At 39.3% G+C, this 26,667-nt stretch overlaps 1 protein-coding gene across 5 annotated transcripts in view; it reads right to left on the reverse strand.

The window, feature by feature from the left end:
* Window positions 1-3,108: 3,108 nt before the first annotated feature.
* NEDD1 (NEDD1 gamma-tubulin ring complex targeting factor) overlaps window positions 3,109-26,667 on the reverse strand; it is a 31,550-nt gene continuing 7,991 nt past the window's right edge. For 4 of the 5 annotated variants that reach the window (XM_063396280.1, XM_063396281.1, XM_063396278.1 and 1 more), the window contains exons 6-15: window positions 21,263-21,492; window positions 20,095-20,296; window positions 18,979-19,165; window positions 16,252-16,383; window positions 16,032-16,073; window positions 15,379-15,602; window positions 14,519-14,663; window positions 14,052-14,208; window positions 11,697-11,763; window positions 8,733-11,018 (exon numbers count right to left, since the gene is read on the reverse strand). In XM_063396280.1, coding sequence (XP_063252350.1) covers window positions 10,914-11,018; window positions 11,697-11,763; window positions 14,052-14,208; window positions 14,519-14,663; window positions 15,379-15,602; window positions 16,032-16,073; window positions 16,252-16,383; window positions 18,979-19,165; window positions 20,095-20,296; window positions 21,263-21,492 — 1,491 coding nt within the window. In that variant the 3' untranslated portion in view covers window positions 8,733-10,913. Of the gene's footprint in view, window positions 4,464-8,732; window positions 11,019-11,696; window positions 11,764-14,051; window positions 14,209-14,518; window positions 14,664-15,378; window positions 15,603-16,031; window positions 16,074-16,251; window positions 16,384-18,978; window positions 19,166-20,094; window positions 20,297-21,262; window positions 21,493-26,667 lie in introns of those variants that run through there. The other variant, XM_063396279.1, reaches the window with a different exon arrangement.

A 26,667-nucleotide genomic window follows, 5' to 3' on the forward strand; every position in this document is an offset into this window, starting at 1 on the left:
ATTATTGACCTGGACTTCCAGCCATACCCTCAATGGAGAGAAACATGTCTTCAGTGGATGGAGAGGGGTCCCTCTTTAGCATGTTGCCCAGGGATGTTGCTCTCTGCTCCATCTCTCAGCTCTGCACTGAACACAACTTGTTGGAAGTATCTCTCTCACTGAAAAACAGAGAAACAAAGTCATCTGTAATATCTATGCCACTTACTGAGAATTTTTTTTACCCAAGGACCACAGCTGCACGCTATCAAAACAATCTGCCCCAGGAGAAACCAGTACCCTTCATGATATCCACAAAGCCATGTAACTTACACTCAAGAAATGTGTGAATGACCACAGAGTCCACTGCCTTTAGAAATTAACAAATTATTTCCTCTCCCTTCCTGAACTAGAGCCCTTTCACACAGAAACACAGTCTCAGAAGAACTCTCGTCAAATTGAAACGGCCACAAAAGAAGAAAAAAGTGATTTGTCTCTGAGGAACATGCTCTGCTGTGCACTGAAGCCTAAAAGGGTAGCAGCTAGTGAGTCAGAGGCTTTAAAACCTCATAGTTGCCTTCACTTCTTATTTTCACTCCTACTGACCAAAGGCTGATAAGAAATTTTATTATTGTTTAAAGACACAAAAAAGATCATCAAAATAATTCAGAATCCAATCGATACCTTATATTGTGGCCACAAATAACAATTCCAATCACAATTCCACACCCTGTTGAATTAGCCTGAAGGTCATCTGGCCCTAATCTTGGTATTCCTTTTCCTATCACATTACTAACTCGTTTAACTTACAAAGAATAGCCTGACCTGAACTTCCAACTACTGAAAACAAGCGCATGAATCCATGCTAAAACTCCAAGAACATTAAGTACTTAACTGTATCTAAGTATAAAAGGTAAGCACTAACGTTGCCACCTGGCTCCTGTAAGGACCTGGCAGACCCTCATTCTCTGCTGTGAGGCACATGAACAAAAAAACCCACTAAAATCTGACAACACTGAGTTACCTTACGCCATGGTTTCTAGCCAAGTTTTGAAAGGCAATAAATAAGATTGTCCCATAAGAGGGGTCATTCACAGAACCAGAGCTAACATGAAAACTATATATATACATACATATATATATGGTCCACTCAAAGGTGGCCATCAAGAGACCTTTGGTTCTGTAAGTAAGCCTCCTTTTGCAGTTGAGAGCTGCTGTCTCCAAATTCTTCCAAAACACACGTCAAAGGGAAGGGAAGAGGAGACTGCATATTCTCACTTTTTTAAAAGAAAGGACTGAACTACAAAGAGCCTTAATTCCCTCACAGGTTGCACCTGCACACATTCTGATACAGCCCAGCCACCCTGGAGTCACGTCTAGCACTCTTTCAGGGTTATCTTGCACAGATGCGGCATTAAGCAAGGATTGCTGTTCTCCAACAGCTGTCAGACCTTGTGTTAAGGTGACTAGTTCAAGACTTAAGATAACTTTCCTGGCAAATGAGAATGAATTCAACAATGACTAAAAGCTTATGACAACGACGATATGCTCATAGGCTACTTATCATGACAGACGAGAATTTTACCTCTAGTCCCTGCTCTACCCGAACTGAAACAGAAATACTGATTAATCTTTCTGTTTGGCTGTCTTGATCTCCACTAGTAACATTTTCCTGCAGGAGAGAGGTGAAGCAGGGCACCCCACAATGTCAAAGTTATTCAGACCTCTGACTATGGGGTCATGTGAAGTCTCACTCTCCTATTAGAGCTGCATAGTTACAACACCACTGGGTTAGAGAAGGTCTGGTCCTCTAAGAGAGAGGTTATACATACTAACTGAAATAGTTCAAACTACTTTTTCACTTGCTTTTAGCTTAAGGAAGTTTACTATTTTCACAGTGGAAGGAAATGAGCCACTGCAAAAGAGGTCATCTGATAACATCCTATTCTTTCACTTCTTTCTGCCCCTAGAATGTAATGTACTGAATATTTCATATCTTAATTACCAAGAATAATTATCAATTAAAAACATTGAAGTTATATTGCTTTCATGTAGTTCTAAAACGAAATTTAAATCACTTTTCATCTCTTCACTGAAAACTGTTGGAATGAAAGATTATTTATCAGGCTTCTACAAAACGGACCTATCCTGCTACACCAGACCCCTGCCGTGACGAGCCCACCTCAGGAGGATGGGCACGGGCACAGGACGGGCCTTCGGGCCGCGCTGGTCACGGCTCCCGCCAATGGGTCACTTACCGCCCGCCGGGCACAGCCCCGGCCCCCGCCGGGCACAGCTCGAGCACAGCCCTGGGCACAGCCCCGGCCCGCTCGCTGCCCGCAGTGAGGCCGGCACTGAGTCGAGCCGGGCCCGGCCGCAGCCGCGGGGTGGCCCTGCCCTCTGCGGGGGCCCGGAGGTACTGCCGGCCTCCCGCCGCATCTGCGGCCGCGCCGAGCCTCCGGCGGGGCGGCCCCGGTACGAGGTACCGCCGTGGTGTACAGCGCGGCGCCGGGGACCCGCGGCCGCCTGGTTCCCCAGGCACGGGCGGGATCGCCACGGAACGGTGCCCGGCAGGAAGAGCACCTGCAGCCCCCGGCCCGCTGAGCGGCCCCAGCCTCCGCCCCGGACAGCGCAGGCGGCGGGCGCAGAGCGGCGGAAAGGCCCCGTGCGCCGCTCCCGGGGCCGCCCCCCGAGCCCCCATCACGGGCTGCACCGCCCGGTCAGCGCTCGTCAGTGAGCCCGACCTCCCTCCCACCTGCCCCGCCGCGCAGGGAACAGGCTGTGCTCGGGCAGCCTCGGGAAAGGTGGGCGGCAGCACGCGAGAGCCAGGTCTGCTGCCACCTCCACGGCCGCGGCCTGAGTGTCTCACGCCCCCCAAAGCTGAGTGAGGCCCCCTCATTGCCCCCTAGCTCCATCCTTCCCTCCACCTCTTCCATGTCAGTGTTCATTGCACAACCCCACAGAAAACAATTTATTTTCTTGTTTTTAAAAAGAGCCCTCAGACAAGCCCTCTGAAGTCTTATTAAGCTATCCCGCCCTCATGGATGTTAATTTGATCCCCGATGCTAAAATAGTACAAGGAGTAGCTGTACTGCATCCCCCTTCAGAGCTTGCCGTGGCATTATCAGGAAAACCCAATATGTGGCCGAGACAAGTATATGGATAGAAAAGTTTGTTTACGCTGAGCCTTGGTGTGATGGAGTGGATGTTCATTGAAAGAAGCATTTCAAGGACCTGAAAGGCTCCTGTTATTGAATCCTCAGTGCTGTGACTCTGTGTGTGGCAAGGGCTGTAAATCCTCTGAGAGCTGTTTTCATTCTTCGATGCTCTTAACACAGAGCAACAGTGCAAGAAATGTCTCCATGCTTTCTGACGCAGCTGGACTGACTTCTATTAGCCAAGCCTTGTGGTCCCTAGGCTAAGCTACCACCTACCAATTTACTAGGAAGAGCAGCTTCTAACAGTTGATCTGCTGTGTAATGGGGGCATTAGCGGGAACTTTTTTAAGCATGCCAGCTGAGAGCAGCAGTTGCTCTAGTAGTTGGGGTTTTCTCTTCAATTGTAGATAACTTCAAGGTGCCCATCTTCAAAGGAGAATAGCAGGTGAATCAGGTTAATTGCTCAGCCATCCTAATGTCTGTTTCTCCCTCCTTCCTAAGCATGCGACGATCAACAAGTAGTCGGGTTTCTCAAGACCAGTGCTATTCCTGGGAAAGGAGGACAAGATACAACCCAAGAAGGTAATCTGAAATGTGGACTCTCCCCGGCAGTCCCACTCTGTCCGGAAAGGATACAGCTCAACTGATTGACAGCATAGCAATCAATTCTCTCAGAAAAGACAAATCGTCATACTCTTCCTAATGACTCTGCTACTGAACAGATGGAAACAGGCCAAAGTCACGAGCAGAGTAAATCATCAGTGAAATCTAAGGACTAAATACGAAATATTTTGGTTTATTTGCTATTGAGGAATACGTGCAGTGCAGGTAGCTGGTTTGCAAGCTGCGAGAGCCTCAGGCAGCGGGCCGTGAAGCGCCAACCCTTTCCGTAACAAAGGGCCGGGGGACCTGTGGCGTCGGCCGGGGGACCATCCCCTCACCTGACGCTCTAAGATTCTCAGTGTATAAAAGTCCAGGGTTTCCTTCGTTCGTGGTCCCTCCTCGGAGGCACCAGCTCGAGCTGTTATGTAGTTATTTAGTCACTGCACCGAGATTAAATTATTTTAAGGATGGGGACGTCTGAGACTGCTGTAGGAAAGCTGGGGACGAGCCGGTAAGGAGGTAAGGAAACCTGGTCTGTGTTGAATGTGCGGTGTGTAGCTATGAAAGGGCTTCGGTTCCAGCTCAGATGGTGCATGTGTGACTGCCAGGGCGCCTCCTGGATGGTCGGACAAGAGAGTTTCCTTAACATTTACCTCACCCAGAGGAGACCTCTTGATAAAGATGATGATGATGATTGGGTGGTGGTGGTGACGAGACTCGTCATTTCTGCAAGTAATAAACGCCTTGGTCATTGTTGAGATTGAAATACTGACAAACTACTAATACTTTCACTCAGTACAAGATTAGTCTTCCCAGGAAGCTTGCTACACTATTGCCACTTAAATGAAACAGAAACAAAATCAGCTTTCAACAGTGAAATGAATGCATACACTACATGACTAGGTATTAAACTTGTAAGAGGTCAGCAACAATTAAATACTGGCAATTAATGAAATGAGATCAAAGTGTTTTTCAACTTTACAAAGATAAACACTTTTGAAAAGGAGTAATGCTTATCTTGTTTGATCCCAGTTGTATTTCCATGAAGGTTTTATACATAAATCCCAGTATTTCTAAAAAGCATGGCATAGTTTTCAAAGCATTCATACCACTGATCTCTGTATTGCACTTAGAGGATACATAGCAGTCACACCGATGCCACTGCTGCTTGCCTGATACCTGGAGTAGAAAGTAACCTTCAAAAAAACCCCTAAGAATACAAAAAATAAATAGCCAAATGAACTATGGATTTCTAAATATAGAAATCATAGTATCACTGGAGTATCATCAGAGCATGATCGTCTGGCATAGCTGGGATTTCTGGCATTGCAGAATAGCACTCAAATACATGTGACTGAAGTGCTGTTACCTCCCTGCATGTCTCCTCTTGTTCTTGGCTTTTTTGTCTTTTCCATTCTGAAGCATCAAAGTTACCATGGAAACAAGCAGTGTCATTTATGTATATTCGTGAGCCTTACCCCTGGCATGTGAAGTGAGTCTCAGTTAATGGTGTGACCTGATCTGGTGGAGCACATCCCTGTGGAAGGACACCCTGCAGTAGGATATGGGCACTGGCAGAGTGAGACAGTGCTGAGCCTGGAGAAGGGTTCTAGGAGCAGGGCCAAATGCCTCCCAGGGGAAGCAAACTTGTAATTGCTTCTGCTGTTGCTGAGTGGCAGGGAGGGAGCAGCTTTCTTGACGCTGGAGGAGCTGATAAGAGATAGGATTCCAGGGACAAGTATTTTGGACACAGTGCAGTGACATTTTTTTCTCCACACAGTGGGGACAAGCCAGAGTGTGACATCTAGCACCAATTTCTTTTAGGCAAATATGTAATGGAAATAATTTTGGGTATCATGGTATGAGGACATAGGGTGCATTTAATTAAGGCTTGCCTTGATTTGCTGACTTCTCTTGTCAAGAGGATCTATTTCAGTAACAAAATAACTAGAGGATAAATCTGCAGAGACTTGTTTAATGTTGGAAATTTAAAACTTGAGTGCATGGCAATAAGTGGCAGACCAAAGTACTTTGACTGTTTAAGCTTTAGATAGATCTTGCACCCTTCTGTTTATTCAGGTGGACTTGGATAAATTGCATCAGCTCCTTGACTCAAAAAAACAGTCCAGTGATGAGAACTGGAAAACAGCAGAAACCCAGAACTGCTTCAGTTTAGATGCTACAAAATTAGGGGAACAATTCCATCTACTTAGCCCAAAACTTTCAAAAATGATGAATCGGGTTTGTTCGCCCTAATTTTTGATTGGCCAGTCTAAGACCTTATGAAAACATGAAGAATTGCTATTCAGAAAACACAGCTCACCTTTTGCAACCTGATAATTATAAAAAATATCCCCAGCTGGACACCTCTGGGTATTCAGGCATTCTGGTAAATAGTGTTATAGTAATGCAACCAAGCACTAGTATTTATTTACAGTACTAATTTTTAAAAATTATTTCTGGAACACTTCTGGCCTGTGTTAGTTAATGTGTATTTTTATAATCAGTAAAGGCACTTGTATGTAAATAACCTGTATAGGAAATAGTGTTCTTTTCTCATGCGTCCTTTTCTCTCTGTATTGTTTCTTCTCCATTACTCAGAGGACAAGTAGGGATGAAAAGAATAAATCAGAATTAGCATTCTTGCAATATAATAGGCTGAAAATGCATTGTCTCTCTGATTTCCATAAAGAGACAGAACTTTGTGGTATAAGAAATTGGAAAGGAATCATAATAACTTTCCATTATATGAGCCTTGGTATTTTTAGCTAGAAATGGGGAATTCAAAAGACAGAGCCCAAGGCATGAGCATTTGTCCTGCAACTCACATGATAGAACTAAGAGAGAAAAATATTCTGCTATTAAGAACACAAGCCTCTACTACCAGAACACATCTCAGGTGATCCTTAGAAGAATAATGACCATTTTAAACTCCCTCCAAAATCATGTCTGCAGCTAGGTCAGTGGCTATATGGGACAACTGCTAATACAAAGCTGGGCAGCTGTTTAGGGGAACTCCTGCTCTGCTACATACTGGAGAGTAGATGGCTTCCAACGCTCAGCCAATTTTAGAGCCTCAAGCCAGACACTTAGAAAATTCTATCATGACAGCCCCAAAGCAACACGGGCATTACTGTTTATGCTGCAGCAGCATTTGGAGGCCTGAACTGGTTCAGCATAGGCACAGCCCAAAATAAATAGGGCAGTTGTTGCTCCACCAAACATCTTCAGTCAGGATACAGTCTCTCCGGAAGAGGGAATGCTGCTTCCTACTTGCGTTCAGGTCTGGATGTTTTAAGTACTAAAGAGGCTAAAGAATAAGTATCAGCACTCTACGTTTCTCTTTCCTTGATTTTTCATCAGCTGCTGTTTTAAATCAAGTTAAAGAGAGAACAACCTGCAAGTTTCTGCTGATTTAGTGGATTCTGAACTTGCTCTCAAAATCAAGTGCCTTCTGGACTAAGAATAGTTTTTTTTGGGTCATCACCCCACCTACCATCTCAAAGATGCTCTTAATAATCCACAGTTTATTATATATGCACTGCCTCAAAAGTTTCTCTGTTTATTTTGAAAATATTAGATATGCTACTATAGCTTTCCACACACAAAAAAAATGGAAACATCTCATATATGCCCCTAACTTCAGTAAACATGGCTACATAACAAAAAGTGTTATTAGCAACTGCTATGTAGACAGCAGACTAGATATGACATTGTCCACATCTGAACATCTGAAGGAGTGTGGCTCCCAATCCCACAAATGTAGCACTGTTTTTTGACTGCCAAAATCAGCTAAAAAGAGATGTGCTTCCATGGCTTTTTAAACATGGCTTTTTAAACATTTGAGTAGATTCTACTGTTAAGTTTCCCTGTCCTACTGCTGTGCCAAACAAATACGAAAATGTGAAGTTCACAGGTACTGTCTGTACTTCCTTGACTAGAGAGATCCAGAATCACACTTAATTTCACAGTTAATCCTGAAAACACCTCAGATTTTTTTACTCTTGTCCCTCTGGCCTTGTAACTTATCTTTGCCAGTGCCTGGCACAGGATGCCCAAGGAAGAGTACAAGATTGTTTCCACTGCTGAGAATTTGTTCATCAGCATTGCCCAGATGCAGGGCCTGAGATGGTGTGAAAACGTCTGTACTGACCAGAAGTGCAGCTTTTGACAAACACCAGTAATGACATACAGACACAAGCACACTGTGAGGAAGCACAGACACAGCACCTGTCAGCCTTAAGCACCCAGCAGTATCAGATCTGTTACCTCTATATACAAACAATCTACAACCATTCATTTTGCATCTTCACTTTTAGTATCTAGGATAGCTGCTGCCAAGGAACTGTAGAGTTTGGCAATGCAGTCTGTAAAGCACGTACTCTCTTCTAGTATGCCATGTTCCTTGTGCAGGAGGGGCAATGTGCAACTTCCAAATTCATCCTTCTACTTATGAAGAGTATGGTGTGTGTATCAGGCACTGGTGGACTGCTGCCAGGAAGTAAGAACATGCTGACATTTTGCATTTTTATGAGAATAAATCCATTATTCAAAATCAGTTTTCAAACCCTACATACCTTGAAACTGCAAATAAACTTCTTATCACAGAAAGTCTGTATTTGCATGAGAGAAGGGAATTAAAAAAATTTCAAATCCGTAAGTTGAACATGAAGACGCAGGATGTCAAACTCCCCTGGAGCTTAGGAGACAAGATTATTCCCCCGCCCAAAATATCCACTTGAACTTGATTTTTAGCTGTGAACATGATCTCTCTGGCATGACTGTCACAGTATTCAAGTTGGAAGGGGGAACTGCTGATCTGTCCTTTACTCCAAGAGCATGAAGTATTGTGAACATTTCTGTGGAAATGATTTGATGGTCTACACAAAGCCACAGAGGCAGAAGAGAGATTACCCCAAAATTTCAGGTAGATGGTACCTGATGAGGCACAACAATTACAACACAGATTATTCTCTTTAATAAGGTCACCACAGCTTTCTTCTGAAAAAGGTGAAAACGAGCTTTATTTTAAGATACAAATCAGACAATGTAAAAGGCAAGACATACCCTTATAGTGATAGGCAGAGTAGGTCTCCACACACCATGTGCAGACACTTGCACTACAGTAATCCTGAGATATGGACAAAAGCTCTAAAAATCTTTTTATCTTTAAATCTCTTGCTATAGTCACCTCCATTTAGGAATTAAAAATATTATACAGTTCAGAGTCAATAAAACAAATTACCTGTAAGAAAAATACCCAAGACAATGGTCTAATTCCCTGCTGTCATCCAGGTACACCAGCAAGAGCACTTGAATGAATCAAGAGATGGAAATATGCAAGTTTACTTCATTAACACTGGAAAGCATACATAGAAGGATGCTAAGATATTTTTGCTACCTCCAACTAATACTGTCTTCATGAACTGTGCAGTCTATGTGTCAAGCTCTACACTGTGTGTTAAGTTAGTAAAAGAACCCCAACTTTCTTTGCTTCCTTTCAATATGAAGTTACATGTGATACAGAAATATTTTTAAAAGCTTACAAAAGCAGCAGAACTACAGACATTTGAAGTAATTTCCCTAATATTAAAGGCTACTTGAACACCCTCATTTTGCTACAAGACTGTTTTTCATTAAATGAAATCAAAAAAAGGAAGTCTATTTTTTTAAAAAAAGTTAGGTAAAGAAAAGTTATACACATGTTTGAAGTTTTTCTTTAGTCTTGCCACATATAAAAATAAGTTACACTATATATTATGGCTTTCATTTATTTATCTACGCATTTAGTAGCAGTGTCATCATGGGTTTAAACACTAGAGGTTGTAAATAATCAACCTGCCTGTTCTTCAGACTTGAGTTTTGAATTTGTGAAAAGAAACATGCAAATATTAGAGGGAAAATTAAGAAGCCTCCAGAAAAACTTAAATACCAAGAAGCACCTGTAGAAGTTGTCTTTCAGAGAAATTTTTAACTCAATTTCAAATTTTCATTTAATTTCCAAAGTAGTTTAAAATTGAAGTTTTAATTTCATCTTCTTGGCAAAATAAAGGCCAAGCCAAATATCCCAGGCACTCCAATAGTCAGGACTTCCTACTGAGATTCGTTTCAGAAATGTTACATACGTACCAGTATTATGCTACTGAAGTAATGATCTCTCTTTAATGGTTGTTAATAATACAAGATAATAGATTTGGTATGCAGCTATCTGAAAAAGGCCACAATAATGCTAAACCAGCATGACTCAAAACTGCAACACAACTGCTCAATATTAAGTGTTGCTCACTACCAATGGAAGGGGAGGTGGGACACAAAAGGTGCTTGAGTCAGACTGAAAGACTTCAATTACACATTGCTGTATTATTAATGGCTATATTATTAATATATTTACATTTTGAAGACTAAAGTTGCATTCAATCAAACAAGCTATGACAACATTCAAATATAAGTAAATAAAAAGAAATCTAGATTCACAGCCAAAGTAGTAACAAAAAAAATCTCATTGTGCAGTTGATGTAGCATTTGCAACAACAAACTTATGCACTCAGTAAGAAAGATTGTGGCACTGAAATATTGGGAATAGTTTGGAATATTTTCAAGCTCTAGTTTTACTCAGGACAGAAGAGTTGCCAGCTGAATAAACTTAACTGACTACTGCAATTTTCAGCTCTTTGTAAACAAGACTCCATGTTGTGCAAAAGAGGAGCTTTCGCTCCCCTTTTTCTTCAAGGAAAGTATCTGAAAAGCAAGCTGTAGTGATTGTAGTGATTGCTGAGCTGTGTTTCTCACAGCAGTAGAATAGAGATAGAAAAGTAGGTATATATAAAAAAGTTCTTACAGTAAAAGCATCTGTCCTGGTTTGATTTTGTTTATAAAAAGGCACTTCACCTATTACTGAAACTCCAATACCGCACTTGTCCTTTGAGTTTTTCTGTTAGAAGGCTGCTTTGCAAGGTGGTCAGCATGAGGATGCAAATGTTCTTTATGCAGTGCCTATCTGCTACAAATTTTATAATTACACATAGTATCTTACAACAGTTATTTAGAAGAATAGATTCATGTTCAAAATAGCAACAGGTCTTCAAACAACACTTCAGTGATGAGAAATGATCTGTCAGAGACAACACACCACCTGCAGCGAGTTCACACTAATAAAATTAGCAATGTAAAAACCTTTCAGAAGTGAGTCCTCAGTCTTTTGTTTTCCTCTCGTAGTCTCTCAATTTCAGCTACTAAGCTTTCATTTACAGAGTATCTTTCAAGTAAAGCATGCATTTCATTCTACAGAAAAGAAAGAAGTCCCAATCAGTAATAATAAAGTTAACAATTTCAGTTTTATCCTATTTGCTTTAATATTTCTTTTAAAAATGAAATAACGTAGATAATTCTGTTTTTAAAAACTTTTGATAAGAAAAGCAACATTTTCCCTTTTATGCTGACATACAGTATTTTGATCATTAATACATTAGTGAATATTTTATCAAAGAATATTTTACAGTTCTTCAGGATGAGAATCTACTAACGCTGATTCCATTAAAATTCCCAGAACCCAGACAAGGTCTTTTTAATGCAGATCAAAAGAACAAAGATTCATAAAAAGATAAAGCTAAAGAATACAGAACAGCTCATTATGCATACTGTATCTACAAGTGAAGCTTTCTATTTGAATTCCATCTTCTCCTCACCCCAGCCCTTGGCCCTTTCCAAAGAACAGCTGAACTTGTTTATAAATCCTGAAATATGGAATTCATACCTAGTCAACTCCTAGGTTCCCTTTATTAATCAAAGAAAAACCAGTTTACCAGATTCCCATTCATACTTTTCCCCTCCTTCACAAGAAATCCTGCCTTTCTTGGTCTTAATAAACAAAATAGATTTTCACTTTTGAGAGCAGATGGCATTTTGGCATTACCAAAATTGAAAACTGAATACATTTCCAATCATGGTCCTTATACATACCAACTGCATATGGAATTGCTTGATCATCTCCACTTGCAAATTCACAATATCTCGATGGCATGCTTCTCTGGGGGAAGAATTGCAAAAGGATGATGCTTAGACTTATTTAGGAAGCAGTCTCTCTCATACCCTCAGCACCCAAAACTCCACAAGTCCTCACCTTCACTCTCATACAAAGTCTAGAAACCCTTAGACCATGAAACATAATCCTCTACAGCTTACTTTGGAACACTTGTTATTACATTGATTTTCATAAGTACCATTTCTTCCAGCATATAAGAAGACATAGGACTTTTCAGTTTAGAAACACAAATGTATACATGGTGGTATCACGATACTTTTTCAGTTGCAAGCTATAGTCTCCTCTCATTTTTACCATTCTATCACCAAAGCTAATTTTCAGTCCCTTGATCACAAGCACTGCAGAGGAAGACATTTTCTGTACTTGAAAAGACACCTTTCAGTACATGACTTTCAACACTCTTTTGTAAAAGGGCCCAAAACATCAGCTGTGGTAAGTGATACATTATTTTCAAACCTATGGAATAATCCAGGTTAATCTACATAAAAAGCAGTGGCAGTGTTGTCTGCGAAGTGGATGTGAATTTAATTCATGGAAGACTGTTCCACACTACAAAAATCAAGCTTGAAAACAGCCTCTGATCATGACACTAATGCAACAGTTCCAGGAGCTGTGGAAGAACAAGGAGGACAGCTCACAGAAAAGCAGACGAGCTCACAAGCTCCTCCTGAACACTGGAGTTGTCTGGGACTGAGTACTGTGCTATAGGTACCACTGGCCTGACAAAGTAAGGTGTTTCTTAAGTAGACACATGCAGATGTTACTTCATTTTCCTTTTGTCAAACATACAGCAAACCCAAAGGAATCTTCACTTCCTCTTTCCACAGATTACTGTGCTACAAACTCCTACTCGAGGCAATCTTCTTTGAGAGTATCAAGTGTCTAGATCCCAGCTAGAATCCTATAAATCCAAAGATGCAGTTTATCTCCCAAAGACAGGGAGATCAAGAAGCAAACATCTTTTTGGAATAAATGAATTACGTATTATTCCTGGTCCTTTCCTGAAGGTCTATGGTTTTTCCCCCCATTACTTGAAGAGCAATGAATTTCAGGCAAGGAAGATAAAAACCCTTTCCTCAGATTACAGCAGCTGAAAGGCAGTAATATCAATGGGAAGATTACAATAGTTCCCTTCTCTCCTACTGATCCTAGTATTAACAATCTTTTATGAGTCTTAAATGTATCTGCAACTTACATCTGGGAAAAGAGCCAGTAGAGCCTTCCAGCCACTACAAAAAGTATAGGTCAGAGGAGAAACACAATATTTAAGGCTCCAGATATCACGTACTGGCAGTAATAAACTGGCAAGCATAACTTCTAACTCTGGGGTGCCTGAACATAGGCTTTAAAGAAAACACATCTGCAATACATAGACCGCATTTTAAGTTGCATCACTTACAGGTTTTCATCAGATGTGTGTTCACTACCAAAAAATCCCAGGGGAGTTTTACCATACTATATTTATGTAAAGACATTAAATAACATTTGATGTATTTTTTCTGTTGGTAGATACAGAACAGCGATAGTGCACAGACCTATTAAGCTAATTTTGCTTTGCTTTTTGTCATCAAGATAGCAGCACTTCCCCTGGCCAGCAATTTTTCATCTCCATTCAACCTACTTCATCTTAAACATGGGTTGGGAAGTGATCCCATAGATAAGACTCTCTTAACTTCTTCACCTTCTTCAAACTCCACTCTAAACAGAACCGTACTAATTCGACTTCTTCCAAGACAATTGGAATGTTGGTTAGATATCTACAAAGTACGCTGACACCGACCATCACTTACAGCAGAGAGGTTATTTCAATGCACAGCTCCACCAGCAGAAATACACACGCACTGTTTTACCTTACACATGCCAAGTAACAACAATCAAAGCCAACACAAGTCAGCTGGCTATGTCAGACTCTCCTCACTGTCAACTTGAAATTTCTCCTGCTGGGATAGGGAGACGAGCGAGGAAGGAAAGAAATCAGTGCAAGATTTCAGGATAAGAGTAGAGACCTCGCTATGCAGACTAAATTTACCATCAGAGAAATATTCACTCATTCTGGAAACATCAGAAAAGTCATACACCAACAGCCCTCGGAGGGATCAGTCTAATTAGTCATCGGAGCTATTAAAAACTAAGTTTCATAACTAGTTTTTCAAAAATAGAGCTATAAATAGTGTAATTTTCTAATCCAAAGAGAAATTTGTTTCAGCAGATGCTGAAACACCTCATTAAGAAAACATGGCACTGAAAACAACAACACTCTGCAGGACCAGTACCTGAAGTCATCCATTGTTTCTTGTATCATATTCTGAATGAAGTTGATTTGAATTGCTGTCAGAGGTGCATTTGGTCTGCTACTCCCAATGGTTTCTACTATTTTTTCTGACAACGAACTTGCAACTCCAGCAGTGACAGGTGTTGTTATCTTTGAACCTTTACAATTGAAAATAAAATACTGAGAACTCTCAAGACAAATAAAAACCCCTCATATACCGCATTACACTGATACTTTTTAAAAAATAATTATTTTATTAATTTTACCTCAAATATTGCTTGGTAAAAAAACCCCAAAACATATTTAGAATGAGTCTTTTCAAAGGCAACTAGAGACATTCCAGGATGGATGGTTTGATTTAAAGAATCGAGATCAGATGTTCTTTTTTAATGCTAAGTCCATTTTATCAGATTTCACATCAGTTTACAATCAATCACACCTAGACCTGGGCCAAAATGATCAACTTACTCGTTGAGGTAGTACCATTTACTGGTAGATCATATGCAGGATGGGCCTGAATATTCTTCAGTAGTTTCTCATTTACATCAGAAGTAGATGATGTTGGAGAACTTAAAGTTATAGGTTCTATATTCGATAAGCTTGATTTTGAAACCTGATGACAAAAAATATTTTTTTTTTATTTTAAAGATGAAATCTACTTGTTAAAATTGTCTAATTTCACTTGAAGACTAAGTTTTCCGAAATGCACTTGCAAACATTTTTGCATTTAGGAATCTGCTCAGAAATACATGCTTTTCATTTCCTAGCAAGATAACTGAAAAACTGATTGCTAAAACATTCCAAATTGCCTCAAGTGGGCACAGAGAAGCAAGTGAAAAAGGCGGGGGCCTCTAATTTTCACATAAAAAAATGTTGTGACTATGTTTTATCACTCCTAGTAAACTCAGACTTCTCAAGCACAATACAAAAGTAGCTAAGCTCTGTGCAGAGGCATATCAAAGAGACCTCAAGAAAAAGAGGGAGATGGGGAACAGAGAACAAAGAGGGTGGAATTGACCTAACAAACAACAATCAGTCACACTGGTGCAACAATCTACAGATCCTTCTTGATTTTCTAGAAAAATCAAAATACTCCTCAGGCTACCTGTTTTGTTTCATGGGAACCTGATCTTATTCAAGACAAACATACATTTATCTTCCATGCTGAAGGCAAATTCACCTAAATCACATGAGGTTTTACAGATTTGTCTCGACATTATGTGAACAGAGTTGTAAAATGACATCAGATGGGGCATTATTCAGGATATCTTTCTTCAAGCAGTAATATTCTGTCAAGATTCTAAAAAGACCACTCATAACAAGAATACCTGCTTTAAGACGTCGATTGATTCTTGTTTTCCAAGACTTATCTTCTTAGAGTCAGTCTCTGGATGTTCCTCTTCTTCTTTAATTGAAGATCCCACAAGTGTGTGTAATGGGCTAGACTGTGTCCCTTGTACACTACTGCCCACTGGGTTTCTTTTTACTGGAAAGGCAATGGTTGGCTGTGGGAGAAAATCCAAACCAAATGGGTAAGACTGGAAATCCAGGTCTAAAATGAAAAGGGAAAGATAAAACACACAGATCAATAAGCACACACACCAAATCTATCCCACAGTTAAAATGCCTGCCCACTCATACAAAATTGATTGACAAAAGAAATCACCAAAAAATGTACTCCACAAAAACTACATCCTTCCATCCAACTTATGTTGCCCCCATCCTCATAAAAGTAATAAAACATGTAAAGCCTCTGTCTATCACTATAAATTGTGATATAAATTATAAACGAAAAAACCCAATCACTTTAGGACCATACTCTTGACTTCCTGTTACCATGTCGTGTCTCTCAAAGTCAGATAATTTCCAGAAAAGTTGTTTCAGTGTCTGCTTGGTCGTTTGTTTGTTTGTTTTCAATGACAAAATGAGCTTGTGAGAACTAGCACAGACCTCCAAAGACCTATCACTGGCATATGCTTACCATTTTCTTGAGGATCTTCAGCCACTTTATTTGCAATAATATCTACAAAATAGCAGAACACAGACAAATGAAGTGTTTGTTTGTACCACTGCATCGAGCGCATAATCAAAGACAAATTAAAATATCAAGTAGGTACAGCAGTCAATAAGACACAAATGACATTTTCTCACAATACATGCAGACAAATGGTGCTTTACAAATTCCAGTATTAATAACTTACCATCTCTGACTGGAGAAAACACATCTCCTAAACTACTTCGACCCAAACCATCAAAATTATTTAATTCAGCATTTTTCCCGTGATCTGTTTCTTTAGATGGAATGACATCCAAGCTGGAACTATGGGGAAAACCTTCAAAGGACAATATAATTCAGTTAGTAATTGACATTTTCCAAAAATAACATACATTATGGCTAAATAATCTCACACAAATACTTGGGAAGTCCAGTAAGCACCTCAGAACTGTCTGCAGATGCCAGTTAGAGGGTCAATTTTAAGTTCCTCATTTGAGCTGTCAACAAAGGTGACTACAACTAAAAGCTCAAGAGGAGGGTAGTAAAATTGGAGAACCCACCCATGTTCAGAGAAATCTGTATGATGGATGCAGCAATTTTATGGTGGATCAGGTGAAGTGAAAACTAGTGACTGCACCTTCTGCTAATACGGTAACTACACTCAAACGATAAAAATGTAAATGTTCTGCTAGAAGAAAAATTTGCTGTACTGTGCTTGCCATTAAGCATTCCAAGGGACATTATATGAAACACCTTTTTTAAAGCTTACCTAGTGTTAGTATTCTCTGTTTATTTCTAATGTTAAAAAATCAATTTATATATTCTAATATTAGAAAATCAAATTGGAGTTACAATTGCAGGCAAAAAAATCCCCAGCCAAGCTTGTTCCTATCCTCACTCTACTCTCAAGCCCCATCCCTGACCCAATCCAGTGGGGAAAAAAAAATCAGCTTTTATATGCATGGTACCAAGGACAGCTGTCTGAAGAATGGAAGCGTATCTTAAGTTCAAAAAAATCCCCAGTAATTATTCAAACTACAGTTTTTAGAAAGTGAATTGAACTGCTCAGACAACCACCAAAATAACTTTGATAATTTCACAAAATATTCATAAAACCTGTAAGTACTTCTCTATGTGGGATTATTTATTTATTGAAGTGATCCAAATATGACCATGTGGGTGATTGCAATTAATCATGTCCAAGTATTTAAATTAAGTGGAACTTGAGTCATGTTTACTATTTCATATTTAAATGTATTAATATATTACATTTTTCACTCCTTCAAATGTATCGTGACACCAACACAGGATTGCACCTGCTAGTTAAGTAAATTACTGGTATACTGAGTCAAATCAGAAGTGCAGCATCCACCTGTGTATCAGAATTTAGAGGATCTATGTGGAAAAAGTGTAATATAAAATTGGGCTAAAATATCTTGTGCACTTTTACCCATTGCCAGTAATCTAAATGTAGTAAGATACCTAAAGCAGAGAACAGTTGCTGAATGGGAGTTTATGGGAAGCTAGCTCCAAGTACATCCAAGTTTCTCATCATATCACATTCTGACTTCATTTATACTTTTCTATCTTAAAAACATCTGTGACAGAAAGCCTCATTTTTGTTTAAATATACTATCAGATTAGTTTACTGAATGTCCCTTATTTCACCGAAGTTAAATCCCATGAACAGGTTCTAGAAGAAATTCCAGACAGCAAACGAAATCTTTGGCATCTCATCCGTTCCAATTTTTAACCCTAAAGACTGTATCTTCTGGACTATTCAGAGGTCTTTACTTTTAAAGTGAACACTCAGATTAAGGAAAACTGTTTTGCTTGGTAAGTCTTTACTCTCTTAAAACATGTATTTATTTAGCATGGTCCTCTTTAAGTGGTAACAGCCATTACAGCTTCAAAAAAGATAATAAATTGTATGTTTTAACCAGAATCAGATTTTCCACACCATTCAGTAATGTTATTAGCAGCATTTCTTGCATACACAGGAAGCATTCTACTTCACCTCATACTTCACTGCATACCCAAGGGAGGTCATTAATACACATCCCTATGGACTGCAGTGGTTTATTGCCTGATTACTGTTACTAAATGTATTTCTCCTTATTTTAGAAGGGAGGGGGAAAGTGCTGTTACATTAAAATGGATTGAGGAGTTTTTTCAAGAATCAAACTAGCAGTGTTACTCATTTGATATTTTCGGAACTCTTGAGTTCAAGAAAACTTTAAGAGTAAATTTCATGCGGTGGCAGTTTTGGAACACTCAGAATTCTTACAAAGAACTTGTTAATTTCAGAGGCATAGATAGCAAGTACCGTTATACAACTAATCGTATTTGCAACTACATTTAACACCTTTCCTACCATGTGATTCTGGAATCACGCCTCTCACAAAATTATGCTTCAGTTGTCACTAGGGTTTTGGACTAGGCTACCTTTTTTTTCCTATGTTTTCCTTGTTTTTTTTTGTTTTGTTTTGTTTTTTGTTTTTGTTTTTTGTTTTGTTTGTTTGTTTTTTTGGATGAGGTTTGTTACTCCTATTTGTTAACAGAATTACAAATCCTTAGCTCTAAATTCCATGCAGACATTGCATCAGAAACTACATTATCTACATAATCTGCAAAAAAACAGAATGGCAAGAGGTAGTCCCACAGAACCACCACAATTTTAAGACTTTACGTGTCTTAAGCTTATAGTAGGACCAAATTTACCTTCCACAGTCTCATAGCATGATCGTCTAAATTCTCTCTCACAGTGGAGAGGGAAAAGAAGTATATGTACGCCCATGCACATACACACAGTACTTCCTAAGAAATGCTCTTCCCTCAGTGAAATTTTCATACTGTAATGGTAAAAACACGAAACATTGCTTCCATCTTCCATATTCTGCTAACTATTTCAAGAGTAGGAACGCCATATTACCTGTTTTTTCCTGAAAAATCTCTCCTCCGGTATTCTCATTTGTCAATGTAAGATGAGAGGAAACTACTGCTGATGCTTGAGAGGCAATGTTTTTGATGCCAGTATTCTGAATTCCTCCACGATTACTACCAGCTTTGACTTCTACTCTTTTGGACACAGGTTTATTTGAAGAACCTGTGAGGTTAGACTGAAGAAAAAATTGAACCAATTAAGAGAAGTTATTATACCTTCAGCCAGAAGTAAAAATACAAGACAATATACTTTCATTTTTAAAAACAGTAAAAAAATTCAGTTCAAGTTGCAAAGGTTGCCAAGGAGATATGCCTTTATAAATATAAAAAAGGTATCTTCATGTAACTTCAAAGAGCATGGGAAACATCCATATTATCATACAGACACTGTGAGGACCTCCACAAGGATAGCAACAATTTAACACTGGAGTGACCCTGCCTGAGTTAATTCTGATTCCAGGTTTAGATAGAGCAGAAAAAAGAGATTACATTATTACGGACTCCAAATTTTACAGGAATAGTTAACCACTAGCAGCAAGCATGCTAGAGGAGAAGGAAAGTCTCAGAGTGGTAAAGTATCAATTTCAAAGGTTCTCTCAATATCCACTAACTGGAAGCACAGGGTTTCTCGATATAGTAGAGCCTAATTAAATCTTGGAAGAACATCTTAAGTCTTCTCTATTCTTTAATTAACTTCTCCACTGTTTATATGTGCTAGCAAAAGTCCATATATAGGACATACAAAATATCTTCAAATGAGCAGCCCTGTGTCTTCTCTGTAAGCAGAAGGGCCATTACAGACCTTTCTGCTACTGCCTACAAATAACTGGAGGTGCCACAAACTGATCTGCAAAGGCAGCATATCCACACCAGAAAACCTACAAGTCTAAGTTCCACTTATTTCTACACTGAGGCCAGGAGTGGGGGGAATTCCACATTAACAATGCCTAAAACAGCAGTTAAGACTAAGCCGTTTATAATTCCTGTGTTGGTATGATCCAATTTTGTTGGCATTTGTAACGCTTAGACAGCGAATATTAACTTCTTTTAGAACTCCAGCTTATGCTTTGCTTTCATTAATCTGCATACTGAGCAATAAAAATACCTTGGAAAAAGTGCTGCTGAACTGAAGGCGTATGCATTTCACACAGCCTTTGTGAGCAGTAACTGTTTTCACCGGTGATGTCAGCTGTCTTAGGTCATACTGGCAGATCTTTCCCCGGGAACATCCTATAGCCAAAGTAGTACCATCAGGCATGAAGTCTACTGTGGTCAGAGGAAAATCAGCTACAATTGTTGTCAGTAACCTTCAAATACAGGAAAGGACAGGATGAATCTTTTAGAATTCACAAGCTGGACTTTTCAACACAGAATATATACATATATATAAACTTTTGTAATTCAGCTATAGGTCAGTAGTTCAACTTCTCTAGTGCCACGTAAATTCAGTGAACTATTTTAACAAACAGTAGATTAGCCTACACTAAGCATTCATGCTTAACAAAAAAAAAAAACACCTGCATATGCCCCAAAAGACTTCATAGAAACAGGATCACATTGCCTTCTTAATAGCAAACACCAACATTATTTACTGGTATCATCATTTACAGCAGCAATCATACTACATACATCCTCTCATCTTCTAGCTTCCCAAGCCTATCAACTCAACCCTTCCCACCGCTCTGAGAAAAACTTCTAGTCTTAGTTTGCATCCTTCTAGGACATCCTTCCAAAATGCAAAGACTCCTGTTTTTATTCAGCTAGAGTAAAAGCACCACTCACGCTAAAAACCACAAAATCACCTGCCATCCTATCCTCTTACTACAAATTCCCATTACCCATGTCCCATCCTTCCTGCTTTTCCATCCAACGTTCTCCACTATCTCAGCAGCTCTGTGCACCACAGTTACATCTTTTAACTAGCAAAGCAGGCAAGCTAAGCTCAGGTGGCTGAAGGTCCCCACAGGCTGCACTGCCCCTCACAGAAGTTAACTGCTCTCTATCAACAAGAGAGGCCGATACACAAGCACTGCAGAACACCACCCACAAACTGGACTTCAGTTAGTTCTCACATGCCTTGGCGTTTTTCAATTGTTTGTTTGTTAACTTAGAAAGCAAAATGGACTATGGAACAGGTTCTCCAGTAGCAATACTTCAACCATTCTGCATGGAGGCTGAATGAAATAATTTATGTCAAAATTCGGCATGTTTTTTCAGTTTACAAAACCCAAATAAGGAATCTTTTAAAATCAAAAGGTCTTTCATATACTCACTTTTTACTTAAAGTGTCATAGAGAATAATTCTTTTATCCAAACCTACAGTTACAAGCAGCAGCTTATTGACTGGAGAAAAGCAGATTTCTGAGGCTGGTGCTTTATGAGTATTTTCAAAATTATGATATGGGGTCTGGCTATTTACATCCCAGAGAGTTACATTTCCACTGTCAGAAACGGTGCCCAGCAAGGATTTCTTAAAGGATGAATATTTCAAGTGTCGAATAGGCTGTAAAACAGACATAAAAATGAATTTTAATACCAATATTAAACATGATAATAAATTATTTTTAAGACACAAACCAGTTAGGAACACAAAGGTAAAGTTATCTACAAAGGCTTCAACTCTGAAACATAAATAGTAGAACCAGAAAAAGTAATTTTGCACTACAATGCCATTTTTGCTATTGAGGGGGAGACTTTTTTTTTACTATTATGGGGTACCACATGAGCTGATGAGCAAAATTATGGAGAAGAAAAATGAAACTTCCAGAGAGGTTTCTCAAATTTCCAGCAAATATCATGGCTTCATACAAAAACACCCCCACATTATATCTAAAACTAAAGGAGTGAAAAGGTGCATTATTTCACCAACTAGTCTTCTGCCGAGACTGTTAAATTTAATTCTCCTTCACTGACTTGAGGTACTTGGGTATCAGCCAATTCGATAAGACACACAGACACCAGAGTTAAGCAAGTATGTAGGTCCTGCAGAACAGACTTCAGCCTCTGGACTAAGACCACAGAAGAGGATAACAAGAGTGGTTTATCACACGCAGCCTTCCTATTGCAGAACCAGGTAATCCAGGAACTTAGCTTGCCTTTTAGAAAAGATATTTTGTTTCCACCACACTGCTTCAGAGGATGTTTCAGAAGCTCACTGCTATAATACTACAGTAGTCCATTTCCTGATTAATTTTACTTATGAGCCATCTGTACCTATTTGCTCCTGTGACCATAATGCCCTCACACTTAAACAGTTTCCTAACTCCCCAGTGCTGTTTTAAAGAACAGCAAACTCAGCTTCCTTCAGGCAAAAAAACAATAGAGTCCCCCAGGACTGTTTTTTCAGTACCATCAGTCTTTTTGCAACTCTCCCAGTATGAACCTTTCTTGAATATGGACAACTAAAATCTTTCATGATACTCAAAATATTTTGCTACTGTCTTTGCAACAGTAGTAACATTTCATCCATTTTATACTGTAAATACCTACCCTGAAATATCCTAGATTGCATTTTCTTTTTTGAGTCTGCTTTGGTCACTGTCATTTTATATTAGGAAATCCAACTCCTCCTTTCCCTTGGGAATTTTGAAATCCTAGTCTAAAAGAGGGTCAGTTGTCCCCTAAATCCAGTATCTTGATTTCCACTCTGTCACAGTTATTCCTGTGTCTATCATTTCAACTATTTTTTGATACTGACACAATCCTCTCTTACAGGCAAATGCCTTCTCACTGGGTTTCAGCATAGCTCTGCCTAGAATCACAGAATTGTTAAGGCTGGAAAAGATCTCAAAGATCATCAGGTCCAAGCCTTACCCCAGCACTGCCATGTTCACTACTAAACCATGTTCCTAAATGTCACACCCACGTGTCTTTTGAATGCTTTCAGAGGTGATGATTCCATCACTGCCCTGGGCAGCCTGTTTCAATGTCTCATTACCCTTTCAGAGAAGAATTTTGTCCTAATATCCAATCTAAACTGGTGCAACTTGAGGCCATTTTCTCTTCTCCCATTGCTTGTTACCTGTGAGAAGAGACCAACCCCCCCAGCTTGCTAGTACCTATTTTTCAGGTGGTTGTAGAGAGCAGTAAGGTCCCCCTGTAATTCCTTTTCTCCAAGCTGAACTATCCCAACTCCCTCGGCTGCTCCTCACAAGGCCCGTGCTCCAGACACTCCCCCAGTTTTGTTGACCTTACCTCTACTATCATAAGCACCACTAAATATATTAAACAAGACAGATAATGAAAGAAAATATTTGTTTGATTATCAATATAGTAAGTTTCTTACCATCCTACCTAGTATTTTCTCCAAAGCACTGAATCAAGTACTTTACTCAAGTCCAGTCCAATAAGTACTCATATTATTTGCCTGAAAATGGTCTCAAAAAGCTATTGTTTTATTTTGGCATAGACCACACCACAACGCATAGTACCGGTCTTTATCCTATTTCTGTCTTTAACTTCATCTTAATGGAGATATGTCTTGCTTCTTACTCTTCCAGCATCATTTCCAGCACTTGTATTATGTATCTTGCTGGAAGACAAATTGCTTCAACCTGCTTTAAAGGGGTGGCACCTTCAACTGCATATTCAAACAGGAACAAGCATAATTCTTTATCATTAATATGGTTCTCTACTGGTCAGAATTTCATCATCATTTTTCTGTTTGTTTACATTGAAAAAAATACTGAGAGATTCAGGAGTAACAGTTTTAACAGGATCTACATGCGAGATATTCCTGACCCTCACAGTTCTCTCAAATTTTCACCTCCAAATGCTTCCTCCTTTCTGTCCTGGCATCTGCTCATGTTTCATTTTCTCACTCCTGCCCTTCTGCCCACCAAGATTACTCTCTTCTACGTCTTCTCAAACCTCCCTCGCTATCCTACCAAGTAAGCCATTTTCTTTTCTCCTTTATCCTTTTAATCTCACAAGTCTGGGCAAGTGCTCCATTTTCTTTCGCATGCCTACATTCCCTGTATTACCACTGCTCCCCACTTTTAGCTTTAAAAGCTGACAAGCTTTTCACTATATGGAGTGGCCAGAATCCATAACACTCCTTTACAAACCAGCCAGCTGTTCAAACAGTTCAACTAAATCCTGTTGCTAGGAGAATTGCACCAGGCAGTGAAGACTTGAACAAACATTGTATTTTGAAACAAATCTTAATTTATCCTCACAACAGCAAGCAGATAAGAATCTGGTAGTCTAAATGATTGCCAATAGCAAAGACAAACTATGGGATCTGCAAAAAACTCTGCAAGAACTCAATTCTAATAAAACACAAAGGTGTTCTAAATGAAAATCAATTAACAGAATATAGACCAATGCTCTGATGAAAAGAATTTTGTTTAAAGTCAGAGAAAGCACTGCAACCTTGGGCTATTCTACTACTTGTAGAATCTACACAACATGAGAAATTAACTGGCACAGAAACAACATTCCATCATGCTGAATCAAACAGAGACAAGCTAAAATTTATAAGGTTAGTTAGACTTCACATTCCTCAATTCTAAAAAACGTTACTATGGAGTGGTGACCCTTCCTAAGTCAGAAAACTAGCGCCAGGATCAAACAGTATAATACACTGTTTATCTGTTCAAGTTTACTCTTAAGGAAAGCCAGACCCTAAGCTATAAATCAAGTAAAGGCTTTTTAAATTTAACAGAATTGCACAAGTCTTTGGGTATTTGTTCACTGCAGAATCATTTCTCCAATTCTCCAGTTAAAACCCAAAACAGTAATAAAGCCATTTCTGCACATAAAAGTAAAGAATATTTTTAGAATCAAAGACAAGCTGGGAATACGGGACATCCAATAGATAGCTCAATTCCATTTTGAATTAAAGTTATAATCAAATTACTGCCCTCCCTAAGAAAATGTTATAGACCCTTTAGAATGTGAACAGGAGCTCTTTGTTTGCAATTACTTTAACACATCAAAAAGCTTTATCCATCCTAAAGGTCACTCAGCTTTGCAGCAGACTTCTTGATTTCATCTAACAAAATAGTTATTCACAGCCTATCTCTTACACCTAATCACTTTCTGGTGGAAAGAACTGAATATATCAAACAGGTTCATGCAAATCATCCTCACAAGAATTTTGTCATTTTCCAATTAACTATCAGCATAGTCCCCACTCTGGATATTCACCTCAGCTGCATAATCCAGCCATGGACCCGATGCCTTAAGTTTCACCTTTCATATTTTCTAGATTCTGTATTGCATTGGTATATAACTCTGAACTTCACATAAAGTGTTAGCAAGTTCTCTTCACAGAGTAGTCAGACAAAACAATCCTTTCCAGCCTGAGAACCAAGGACACCATTACAGCTTCAGGCCCAAAAATTATAAATAAAAGCAAGCCAGCTGGGAGGATGGGACTTCATAACTTGAAGCTGTAATTGGACAATTGACCCCAATATGTAAATGGGCCAAAACTTATAAAAATGTGAAAACTCGTGACTGGGTATCCATCTTAGGTAGAGCTGCAGCCAGACTCTTGTACTGGCCAAGGTGTATCCTTTGAAGGCTTTTTTAATAAATGCCTACTTCATTCCTTTAACACTGTCTAGCCTCTCTTCCAGGTAGCCTCTCAAGGCATCAGACCTCCCAGCAGCTCCTGCCTCACATCCACATTCTTCATAAGATCATAACAATCAAATCAGAAAAATGACCTGACTATATAGATGGATTTTTAAGCTCAAACCAAGTATGAAGCACAATTTTGCTCCAATATAAGTATAGGATTGGCAATGGATCAAAGACACTGCAGCACCTAGGAGCAGAGACAGTTTGAATTTAACAGAGGTTTTTCATCAGAAAGTACACCATATTTCCCAAGATGCTATGAGATTGTAAGAGATTTTTCACTACATTATACTGTTCGTGCGAGCCAGGAGAAGAATTTAATTTGACACTATCTGCAATCTAAGACTGAAAAAGCTGTTGCAGTAACAGAAAAGGAATAAGTCACCACTTCAGTATTCCTTGCAACATTAAAGGTCAGGTTTAGGATCAAAGCAACAGTTCTGTATCCCCTAGGCAGTTCCTACCTCTGTAAAAATGTTTCAGTAAATAAAAGCATGCCTGGAACTCGAACACATGGCTATCTGTGAGACAAGATGATTCTCACTAAGAGCACACATTGGAATTTCCAGTGGGACAACACAGCTCATTTACTACTACAAATGCTCTTATATCAAGGGAATTCCCCCTGTGATACACACTAATTCTTTTAATATCTTTTGAGTCTGCAGAAAGGAACTGCAGTGGCAAACCGTACCAAGGTTCCTAAGTAGTACACAAACTTTGTGTTTGCCTTGTGCACAATCTTCCTTCAAACTAGTTCTCCCAAACTAAACACCTAAGTAGGTAAGATAAAACCTCATTACTTTTCTCTTTGAGCAGCTGTGCAATTTTAATCTCCAGACTAAATAAACTTATTTCCAAATACAGCCTTGTATTCACCCCTACTGTACAGACAGCTTTGAATAAGTTAGAATCCAGGCTGCATGGTCTTTGCCCTCTGCAACAATATACATTCAGTGGTGAATTGAAATTCTGGTTTGTAAAGCCAACTGTGCTTTAATCACTTCTAAGACATCTAAAAGTTTCTTTTTGAGGAACCAGTGTCTACCAAGTAAAATTTGCTGTAACCTGTATAGAAAAGAAGGCACTT

This window comes from Prinia subflava, chromosome 4, assembly GCF_021018805.1.
Source record: "Prinia subflava isolate CZ2003 ecotype Zambia chromosome 4, Cam_Psub_1.2, whole genome shotgun sequence".
NCBI lineage: Eukaryota > Metazoa > Chordata > Aves > Passeriformes > Cisticolidae > Prinia > Prinia subflava.